Raw genomic sequence first — 12,612 nt, forward strand, 5'->3', positions numbered from 1 at the left:
CCCACCCAGGAGCTGTGTCAGGGCAATCTGCAAGTTCACTGAGGAGCTCCCGCTCTTTAAATCGGGTGTTATAGGGTTCACTGTGGTATGTAGTGGACAAGAGGACTTTACTTTCCATCTGCTGTTTGAGGGTGCGAAAGGCCGGGGGGGTAGTTCTCAGATGCAGAGGCTTGGGCATAGTGCTCAGCAATCACGTTTGCGTTGGTACATAACACGCCCGCGCCATTGATGTTAATGCCGGGGACACCTGTAGGGATCTTGTGCCCAAAAAGACACCTGATCTTCATCCAGACTTGAAGGTGACATATGGCACCCAATGGTCTACACATACCTCTCCCAACACTCCTGTTTCAGTTATTTTATAAGCTGGCGAACATGGGCACAGAGCCACTTAAAGGCTCTACGGAAGGGTGTCACTTATGTCACTGTAGAGCTTGCCAACGTCCTTTAATAGCCTCAGAGACTTATGGCGACCACCAAGGGAATATTTTTCACCGGTGGCACCCTAAAGAACGAGGGATCGCACTTTCCGCCAGAGGAATCATCATCATTGTTACTTGCTCAATCTCAACATTGATGGCCCCACGTGGGGGAGATTCAGTGGTGACAGCCGAGGTGAAGGCTTCCCAGTCTGCCTTGTTTAATGCCCACTTGCATTGGCGTCCATGGGCATGATGCTAGGGAAGTGACAGGAAGACGGGGAAGTGGTCACTATTATACAGGTGTCATGTACTCTCCAGTGGATAGATGGGAGAAAGCCAGGACTGCAAACCGAGAGATCAATGGCCGAATATGTGCCATGTGCCACACTGAAATGTGTGGGGGCACCTGTATTTAAGATGCAGAGGTCGAGTTGTGACAAATTTTTTACCTCCCTACTTTGGCCAGTAAGCATGGCACCACCACATAAGGGGTTATGCGCTTTAAAATCTCCCAAAAGTGGGAAGGGTTTAAGCCGAAAGTAGGAAAGGTTTAGGGAGTTGATCAATCGGTGCAGCCAATACTCTCAGGGGTACTGCACCATCTGGAGGAAGATATACATTGCAGATAGTTATTTCCTGCGTCCTCCTCCTCATGACAGCCACAACTCCAAGAGGGGTTTGAAGAGGCACAGGTCCACTACATAAATAGTGCAAATTCCACCTGACACTATTATAGTCGCTACGGTTCCTGTAATGTCCCTCATAGCCCTGGAGGGCAGGGATCCACATTGCCGGGAACCAGGTTTCCTGGAGGGCAATGCAGAAAGCAGGTGTAAAGCTTAACAATTCCACTGGAGGATTACATGATCAGAGAAGGCACGAAACACTCAATGAGGCAGTCTATGCCCCAAGGTCACCTGCTGCAACCAGATCAGTACCTGTGCGATTGACATCCATTGTGTCTGAGGGACCAGCAAGATCTAGGTCCTCAGCAACCACTAGATTCTCCACCTCGTCCTCAGACAGTGCTTTTAGGCAGTAGTGGTGTGGATTACACGCAGTGCCTTGGTTCTTGGGGGTATTTTTCTCTTTAGGTTTGTCTTGTTGCTCCTTACATTTGTCCAGCTGGTAAGGCTTCACTGATTCAGTCTCAGGGACTGAAGAGAACTGTGAAGCCCTTTGATCAGCTACTTGGGGTTATTTCAGCCACTGGCAGGTTTCAGCATTGGCACTGGTAGGAACCTGGGAAGGGAGTGACCCGAGGGATCCCTTCCTGGTGATAGGAGCCTAAGAAGACTTACACCTCTCTGGCGGAGAAGTTGGGAATGACATCCCCAATGGTTTGAGGAGGTGTGGCTCCTGAAGTAGGTTGTGCAGGAGGAATAGGAAAGGAAGTGCCTTCCACCATCAAAGGGGCAGGTAGAGTGACAGCTCAGAGCCAACTGTACGCAGCAGAATGGAAGACGGTAGAACCGTTGTCATAGTGGTAGCGTAGATTGATGTCATATGCACAGGATGTAGCCTTTCATATTTTCTCTTAACCACAGTATAGGTCAGTCAGTCCGGGGTCTTGTATTCCATTATTTTTCTTTCTTTCTGGAGAATCCTGCAGTCTGGCGAGTAAGGCAAATGGTGCTCTCCACAGTCAACACAGATGGGAGGCAGAGCACAGGGAGTATTGGAATGTGAAGCACATCAACAATCCCAACATGCGATGCTGCAAGTACAGTGGGAAGACATATGGCCGAACTTCCCGTACTTAAAGCACCACATCAGGAGAGGGATATATGGCTTTACTTCATAGTGGTAGACCATCTTGACCTTCTTGGGCAATGTGTCTCCCTCTAAGGCTATGATGAAGGCCCGGTGGCAAACCTGATTATCCCTCAGACCACGATGGATGCGCTGGATGAAATGGACACCTCGCCACTCTAAATTGGTGCGCAGTCATCGTCAGACTGCAAAAGAAGGTCCCTGTGAAATATGATACCCTGGACTATATTTAAGCTTTTATGGGATGTGATGGAAACAAACATCCTGCAGCTTGTCATAGGTGAATAGTGCCCATAAATGGGCAGAGGATGCTGTTTTGATCAAGACAGATCCTGACCGCAGTTTGGACAAGCCCTACACCTCCCCAAACTTGTCCTCTAAATACTCCACAAAAAACTGACATTTCATTGGCAAGAAGATTCCCACCAACTCTCATACATACGAGGTACCAGTGTGAATAATCTTCACTGCCACCCTTAGCCTGGCACTCCTCCCATGATGTGGCCAGGGAGGGGAACAGTTTGGGGTCATTTCTTAGCATTGACATTATGCCTTGACTGCTTAGAAACTGCTGGTGTTTGACCACCAGCAAGAGATGACATTATGCCTCATGGTGCGTCATCCACCCTGACGCCACTCACTGACCAGGGGCCCTCCTCACAGCCACCACCTAGCCACAGCAAAGGCCACCTGGCAGGACGGTCATTGACAGGAGTTCCAATGCACCAGGGTGACTGGCATCTACGCCTTGGCATACGCGGGGAGTTAACTGTGCAGCATCAGCAGAGCTATCCCCGGACTGTCAAGGAGCTACAGCCAACAGGGTACATGACGGCCCCACTACAATGGGCTGGCTACCGAGCTGGATATCAGGCACAAATAAGCTTTGAAGTCCATTATCGTCGACAGTGCAGAAAGTAATAATGCACAGAGGATGGAGGAAAATGCATCCAGGAGGGTGATCTTGCCCAACTGCTGGAGAATGAGTGGGAGTCCACATCCACACCAACTAAGGATTTGAGAGGTCTCAGTGCATGATTGACACTGTGCACCATGTATGACGCCCTTTCCCAATTGGCTTGCTCCCTTAAAAAAAACTGGCCAGTGGTTGGAGAAAAAAGCACAGGTAAAACCCGTCTACAAGAAGGGTAGTAAAAATGATCATAAAACTGCCATCTGACATCACTTTGTTGTTGAATCTTAGAACATGTGCTGATCTCAAACATTATGAGGTATCTTGAACAGAATGAACTACTCCTTGCCAACCACGACAGATTCCGAAAACATGACCATGTGAAACCCAACTCCCACTTTTCTCACATGACACATACTGAAACTTTTCAATCAAAGGAGTCAGGTGGATGCAGTATTTCTTGATTTCTGCAAAGCATCTGACTCAGTACCAAATCTACACTTATTGTCAAAAGTTCAATCACAGTGATTATCAAGTGAATTTTGTGACTGGATTAGAAACTTTCTGGTAGGGAGGACACAGCATGGTATCCTAGATGGAGAGTCTTTGATGTAAAAGTAACTTCATATTAATGACCCTGCAGACTATATTAAGAGCAACCTCGGACTTTTCGCAGATGACACAGTTATCTACAATGAAGTGCTGTCTGAAAAAGCTGTGAAAATGTTCAGAGCTTGATAAGATTTACACATTGTGCGAAGATTGGAAATTTGCTTTGAACATTCAGAAATATAAAACTGTGCATTTCACAAAATGAAAAAATGTGGTACCCTGCAAACTAAAGTCAATGAGTCACAGATGGAATCTGCCAACTCATGCAAATGAGTGTAGGAATATGAAATATTATGATCACATAGGTTCTGTTGTATGTGGTAGACTTCAGTTTATTGGCAGAATACTGGGGAAGTGCAGTCAGTCTACAAAAGAGATTTGTAAGGAATCATTCATGTGATCCCGTCTAGAATCTCCTCAAGTGTTTGGGACCCTTACCAAATAGGACTAACATGATATATTGGCGTGTGGGAGAGTTACAGTGAAGGTGAAAAAACTGAACTGGCAGACAAAGATAAATGAAAGATCCCAAGAAAGTATACTACCAGAGTTTCAAGAACAAACTTTAAATGATGACTCCAGGAATATACATAAATCACATAGGGAGCATGAGGACAAGATTAGAATAATTGCAGCACACAAACACACACAGGCATTCAATCAATCATTCTTCCCATGCTCCGTACTTGAATTGTACAGGGAAGAAACCTTAACAGGAAGTACCTTGTCATGCACTTCATGGCGATTTTTAGAGTATGGACATAGACATAGGTGTAGATGCAGAACCACATACCGAACCTAAGCATCTCATTAAGTAATACAAATCAGGAGATACTACAAAAGAAGAAAATTAAAGGGTCATGACAAACCAGAACAACATTTTTAAAATACAGCAAAGTATGTACAGTGCCAATGGTCAAAAAAATTATAAATCCATAATATTAAATAATAAAGTGAGCAATACTGCAACCTCAAAGCTTAGTGCAAATTCCAACCAGTATTAGAAGTGGCTTTAATTATAAACCAGTAAATACACCGACGGCAAAAATTGCAACGCAAAGAATGAGTTGTGAGATATAAATGAAAGCTTGTATGGGTGTTCCTACATTTGAAAAATGACGTCTACTCAAATTTCGAACCAGTCACATAAGAGTGGCACTAGTATATGCCAGTCAGGTTTGCTCTAAAAACATGTAACAGTCACGAGTGTTGGTTACCTTTCAAGACTGAACACAGTGAGTTGATGCTAGTCAAGAATGTCTACAGCACCAAAGACAACATCATTTAAATCTCTCTGAGTTCAAATAAGATTGTGTAATAGAGTTAAAAGAAGCTGGATGTTCTTTTTGCAATATTATAGAAACACTTAGCAGGAATGTAGCCACTGTACACGATTGCTGGCAGCAGTGGTCATGGAAACGTACCATCACCAGAGGAACAGACTCTAGATTGTCACTTGGTGCTACTGAGAGGGAAGCATATGGCTTGGCACATCATACTGCATCGGCAGCAGCAACTTCAGCAGAAGTTGGCACCACAATGACAATGAGCTGCTACATATTCGTTACTTCATGGACAGCTCCAAACTAGATGCCTTATGGCGTGCATTCCACTATACCCAAAACATTGCCATTTGCTACTTCAGAGGTGTCAAGTGAGAACTCATTGGAGGGCAGGGTGGAGGACTATTGTGTTTCCTGATGAAAGTTTGTTCTGCCCCAGTGCCAGTGATGGTCGTGTCAGGAGCACACCAATTGAAGGCCTGCAACCAATCTGTCTACTTGCTAGAAATGCAGGACCTACACCTGGAGTTATCGTGTCAGGGGGGTGTGATTTCATGTGACAGCAGAAGCATTCTCATAGCTAGCTATCCCATGCATCCCGACTGCAAACTTTCATTTAAATCTGGTGATTCGACCTATTGTGCTGCCATTCACAAACCGCATTCCAGGCGGTGTTTTCCGGCAATAGTGCTCACCCACATACCACTGTTGTAACAACATGCTCTACAGAGTGTTGGCATGTTGCCTTGGCCTGCTCATCTGGCACCTGTACAACAATGCATGCACATCTGCATGCTTGCATTCAACAGTTTGGCAGTTACACCAGTTATTAATGTACCAGCTTTCAACATTTGCAATGGCTTATCTTGTGTTTACATTAATCTGTAATCTTGCAATGGTAATCACTTAAATAGGATACCTAGACAAATGTATTCCACAATTTCATTACTCTACATTAATAATTTTTTTGGTGTTTTGATTGTTTTCAACCAGTGCAGATGGATAAAAATTAATTGGTACAACTAAGCCATAGCAAGTTACATTAAAGATAGTTACAAGGATCAAACTTCATGAAGATAAGGTTAATTCCTTACACCTGTGTGTTTGCTATAGATTATATCATTAAAGACTATCACACATGATGCATGTGAAGAAACAAGTTAACTGATGAACATTAAGCATTGTGTCTATTTATTTTGTAACACAGCATGTTTGAAGCCATATTCAAACCAACATCCAGATGAAGTGGGTTTATGTATAATCCAATGAAGCTGAAGGTTCCTGTATTAAACATACAATATACATACACTGAGTGAGAACTCAGTTTTAGTGCTCCATATAAAATAAGCAAACAGCTGAAGTTAAACAATTTCAGGTTTAGGTGCAAAGTGTAACCAGCATTATATGTGGTCTTTATTATGAAACCTGAACAAACATATCTTACTGTGTGTGTGTGTGTGTGTGTGTGTGTGTGTGTGTGTGTGTGTGTGAGATACATTTTAAGCTTCATTGCATTACACACATCTGTCATCTAGGTATTGGTTCGAATATGACCAACTTTTTGGACATGGGTTACAAAATAAACAGAAATGGCCTTGGAACAGTCTTCAATGTAACACCTAATGGCTCAATTGTACCACTTAGGCTTTATCCATCTATTTACTGTTTGTAATTAAAGCCACTTTTAATACTGATTGTATTTGGCACCTACACGTTTGGTTACAGGGCTACTTGGTTTATGATTCAATATTGTTAATTTATAATTTTTTGAGCACTGTCATTGTACATACTTTCCTGTATCTTCCAAGATATTTGAATGTGTTCACTTGTGACCATATTAATTTCCTTCTTTTTAGTTTGTCCTAGTTTTGTATTATTTAACAAACAGCTTATTTTTGGTGTATGGTTGCTACAAATTGCAGACAATGAACATAGTTCCTTACATTTTGTATAACAAATCTAACAAAGTTAATTACATTAAAATTCTTCATATTATTATAGAGGCACAACTTCGGAAAACCTCATTGGCTAGCGGCACCATCTGGCAGTGTTTACACGTAGCATTAACACTACATATGTGGCCAGTTCTCCAACAGCCGTAATATAGCTACTTCCTTGTTCCTGCAGCTAGTGTTGTGAAGATGTGCCATAGTTACATCCACACATGGACTGTAGGGTAGTTACTGCTGTCAATCTCCATGCATTTAAACAAGTGTGGCAATATGAGCACTGGAGACACATACAGCTAACACCTTATTAAGTTGTGTAAACACGACAACAAAGTTTAGGTAAGGATATAGTTTTATAACCCTTACCAAATAGATGTTCTATGTATTTTGTCAAGGTCTATAAACTTTTTCAGCATGTACATGATAAAGAGTGATTCAGCTCAACAGATTATGACCATGTGCAATGCCTGGAGGGTGGTAAGCACTGAATGAAGTAATTTTTATTGGTATGTACCACAGAATGGAAGTATAAATATAAAATTTACGATACTATTGTTCACCTCTTACAATTTTCTGCATTTTAGATCTGAAGATAGCTCATCAATGAGCTGAACTAGTAATCAATAAAGGAGTGTTTGCAATCTTGACACAGCATTTTTTATCCATGCATGTTAACACAACAGATCACCTTTCTTCCAATTTGGTAATGTCAGTTAACATAATGGAGCACTCATTAAGTGATTTGAGAGGATGCACTTCCATGAGCAGTGAGATAATCCAGGAATAGAATATCAAAATACATAATATCAAACAATGGAAAGTCCAAGTTGTGAAAAGGATAGATCATAAATATGACACAGTTGCCAACAGGCACAATGAAATGACTGCTACACATTTAGCCTTATACACACAAGGTGAGAGAAAAGTAAGACTTATCTAGAAAAGTTTTTATTTTTTCAAAGAACAATATCCTCCCCTTCAAAATAGTTTCCTTCAGCAACTATACACCAGTGGATATGTCATTCCCTGTCTTGGTAGCAGTGATGAAAGGCTTCAACTGGCAGGGTCTTTCCTTTGAATGTTCCCCGAGTTCCAATATGACATCCCTCTACGACTCAATTTCAGGAAAATAAGAGGCACAAGGACTAAGATCTTGTCCTAGAGAGGCTTTCAAAGACATCTTTGTAGAACACCTGGTTGACAATTTATCCTGGACAAACAAATTCTTCATGCACAATATCATTTTTGACACTTTCATTGGTTTAGGTCTCCCTGAGTGAGTTCATCTTCAACGTATTCACAGCCTTCCCTCGGGAGAAACTTGTGCTCTTGATAATGTTATGTTCCCCACAAACCCGTTTCAACTTTTGATCACACTTAATGATTCCCCAAGTTTAACAAAACTTGGACATAACTTTGCTCTACATTCCACTGTTCCATTTACACAGACACACACACACACACACACACACACACACACACACACACATAAGGCGCCTTCCCAATCACTCAAAGACTAATCCATTTCCTTTCCAATCAGCCTGTCTTGCCATTCACTAGCTTGTGCCTTACATTTATGACCCACATCGCATCTTATCGCATTTGATGTTCACTGCCCTGACATATGCAAGTGTGTAATGTCAACTGTTTTTATAACATTGTCTCTAAGTATATTGGTTTTAGCTTTCAAGACCAATATGGACATTACTGTTTAATCTTTATTTTCTCCCTCAGCTCACTCTATTCATCATCCTGCAGGCAGGGGAAGTTGCAAGTGGACTTTAAGGGGAGGGGAGGGGAGAACACATTAAAACATAATGGACAAACATATCAAACTACAAGAGTTAAGTGGGGGAGGGGAAACATGGGACAAGGATTACAGTATCAAAGGATCTATAACTACATCCCAGTCCCATTCCTAATGGGTTGCTCTATCTATCTACATTAATTCAGCAAAGTATATACTATCCTCAACAAAAATCCTAGTTCAACATCCTGGTCCCCTGTCAATGAAATGCTCCCTGCAGATAAAGACTCCACAATTGGGGTGATAGATCATGGTGAATACATCTATAACATCTCTGCCAACTGTAACTCTTCCATACCCAAGCTCTGCCATGGTAATCCTGTCCCATAAGCTCAGTATAAACTCAAATCCCTAGGCTCACCCCAGAATTTCTCCCTTGGATCCATTTGGTCCCTCATTTCAACCACCCCGTACACACTCAACTTCTACATGCTTATTAAAATTCACAAACCTAAATATACTGGACACACCATTGTAGCTGGTTACTGTGCTCCTATGGAAAGAGTTGCAATTCTAGCTAACACACTGATCCATTGCCTAAAACAACTTCCAAAATCAAGGCCACAAACCATTTCCTTTATCACCTCTCCATCTCTATCCCATAGGCATTTCACTCCCTTTTAACCACTGTTGATGTCACCTCCCTTTACAGTAACATCCTCCAAACACTACCTTTCCACAGTTGCCAGTTCCAAACCCACCAGCTCATTTCTTATGCACAACTACCTCTCCTAGGACAAAATCTGAGTCACAAATAAGGACAAATGCATCGCATCCTGACCTGTTCATAAGTCACCTAGAACTACTTTACATAACCATTCTAGATCCTAACCCCACAGTGTGGTTCAGGTTCGGTGGCCGATATCTATGACCTGGATCCAGAGCCAAGGCATTCCACAGTCTTAATTCACTCTCTACTATCCATTTTGCCTGGTCTTCGTCTTTTCAGCAAGCCTCTTTACCTATAATTCCTTGATGAATCCTTAAGGACCTCTATTTGTGCAAAACGTACTAACTCCCAACATCACCTCCACTTTGATAGCTGCCATCCCTTCGAAATATTACCTCTCACACAGTCTAGCCACTCTTAGATGGCACATCATCTAATGAGTTAACCTTGTCCAGTCTGCTTAAGTTTTTACTCAAAAACAGGCCTACTGTGCTACACCCACAAATACTAATTCTCCAACCAATCCTCTTAACCAGCTGCAAAGGAGTGTACTGCCCTTACAATCCAATACCACCATGAATTAGAACAATCATCACACCCTCTACAATGGCTTTGACTACATTTAACTGACCCCAGGAAAAAATATCATCAATATCCCCCTCCAGATTCTCTGAAATGTGGGGAGAGAAACTGTCCCTACAATACACTTTTCGATATCTCAATCCCCTGTACGTAGTCTCCTCTAGTCTCCATACCTTGCCTTGTCTCCCTCCTCCCATCCCCATCTTATTTATATTCATAACCCATTAATTTAGACCACAATGTTTTGCCAATGGTTTGGTTTATTTGTTCCTCTGTTCTAACACTCTGGCCCCCCTTCCCTCAAACCTTCAATATGTAACACCAAATTTCTCCTGACAGCACTAGGGTCTGATTGCCACACCCACACTCTTATCCCACAAATGGTATGCCTCTGACAAGCCACTAAAGTGGGGTCAACCAGAGCAACTGGAGATACTTTCACCAGATTGAGCCTTGCAAGAAAATATATCTAATGCCACAACAAAATTAATGTGAGCATCCCCACCCCCACCCCCCTCCAAACACATTGGTGGGATACAAACAGACTGAAGGTAGCAACATATTGTCAGAGAGTACTATGAACATAGCCAATAGTACCACTGCTACTGATACTGATATTGACATAATGATGACATCTGGAATCTTCCCTATATATAAGACAATGCATGCATGTTTACACAACTGAGAACTTCTAAGGAGGGAATAAGAGAAAGAAAATTGAGAACAGTAAAGCAAGTGTGTAACCATAATTACCTTGGACCTCCTGGTCTCCTGTAGTCAGTTGTGTACTGCGGTCCACGTCTGTTTGTGTCCGGTGAGACTAATGTTTTTAAACTGTAATAACAAAAAATAATAATTAACAATTTCTTTCCTACTGCTACAGAACTGTAAATTTTAAGTAAGATGTAACAGATTAAAAATTCCTAAAAAACAATGCTAATACTTGAAACCCCATTACATACAAAAGTAAAAACATAACATGGCAGGGGATTTGGAGTGTGTATTCATAAAATATTTTGTCCCACACTCATTGTGTGCAACAGAAGTAGTGCACTGTCAGAAAAGAGTATACGTTCTGGTTTTTCCTGCAGACAGTCTTACTGTAATATGGATAACAGCTGCATGAAAATGCAGGAGTGAAACTGCACTGCAAATAGAAACATATTCCAAAGTTGAAGTATGCAGAACAGTATGATTCTTGTGAGAAAACCATCAAAATTACACAAAGTTTCACTGTGAAATTCTGGCAGTACGTGGACCAAAAGTAATGTCACATCCAGCTGTAGTGAAATGGTACCAACAATCTGGCTAAGACCATACAGACACAGTTGGTGAGGATCGGGAAAGAAGACAGCTGACATCGACTGCAGATGAAAATGTCCGGGCAATCAGGGCACTGGTCTGCAGTGATTGCAGATCTTTCAACAATGAGGATGTTCACATGGTGGTTCTCGAATGGTTCCACGACTAAGTAGATTTACCTTGTTGAGGAATTGAATGATCAATAGAATGTTTTGTTCAATGCTTAGAGACTTTGGTGGGTGTTGGAAAATAGTGTCATGAATCTGTGTGACCGGCATAGTGCAGCATTTAATGAAAGTTACCTCACCTTCCATCATAATGCATAACTCATGGGTCATCATGCATGTAATGCTGCAAAAAAATTATGCCACTGTCTAACTCCAGATAAAAAAGTCAATTTTCTAGTAATGAAGTAACCAGCCAATACAGTTCATCATTATGAATCAGGTGGCAGCAACAAATAGTTTTTACTTCATTTGTATTTTTATGCTCTTTATCTCTTTCATGAAAAGAAACTGTTTTACAATGTTTTCTGTAATATACATTACAGGGGTGCAGTGTCTCAACAAGGTATCTCCATTTCTTTAGGAGACTAACAGTAAGAGGACAGCCTTGAAGGACTTACACATATGTAAATCATAGAAAAATTAGTATCTACAGTTTTTACACATTCTGGTTGGCTTATGTATAGGGTACTTAACTCTGAGGGGATTGTTGTAATATCCACAGAAATTTTGTGTTGGGATGTATGAGCTGAATCAAATAAAATTTTCCTTCTGATTTTATTGAGAGATATCCTGTTATATCTCAACAATTCAATAAAAACACCCTGCCATTAAAGAGAAGCTCACATATGGTGTATTTTTATGGCAAGTGGTTTCTCTCACAGGCCATCTTCAAACCAGCATGTATCTCCCATTTGCGACACAGTTGATACACATAGCTGTTGTACGTGCTAAAAGGCACCTGTCTTCAACTGCACTTGCAGGTGGTACAGACAGACAACCCTGTGAAGTATTTCTGAACACATTTTCCAGAAACTGTCTTCAGCAGCTAGTTCAACAGCCCGTATACAAAGAAAAAATGTTTGACCTTGTAGCAAGAAGCAGGCCTTATCTTATTGACACTATCAGAAAAGAGAGGGAGATTTAGCAATCATATAACATTGAAGATTACTGATGTTAATAAATCCATCAAGAAGTTTAGGAGAGTCTTTATGGTCAAAAGAGTATGTAAGCAGCTTTTAGCATCCTACTTAGAAATGGAATGGACATGTTTTAGTTCCAATATAATTGACCT

General features: G+C 41.5%; 1 protein-coding gene across 2 annotated transcripts in view; it reads right to left on the minus strand.

The window, feature by feature from the left end:
- Positions 1-12,612, minus strand: part of LOC126267170 (selenoprotein K-like) — a 35,538-nt gene that overhangs the window by 6,429 nt on the left and 16,497 nt on the right. For both annotated transcript variants that reach the window (XM_049972139.1, XM_049972133.1), the window contains exon 3: positions 10,765-10,845. In XM_049972139.1, coding sequence (XP_049828096.1) covers positions 10,765-10,845 — 81 coding nt within the window. The remainder of the gene's footprint in view (positions 1-10,764; positions 10,846-12,612) is intronic.

This window comes from Schistocerca gregaria, chromosome 1 (genome assembly GCF_023897955.1).
Source record: "Schistocerca gregaria isolate iqSchGreg1 chromosome 1, iqSchGreg1.2, whole genome shotgun sequence".
Classification (NCBI taxonomy): Eukaryota; Metazoa; Arthropoda; class Insecta; order Orthoptera; family Acrididae; genus Schistocerca; species Schistocerca gregaria.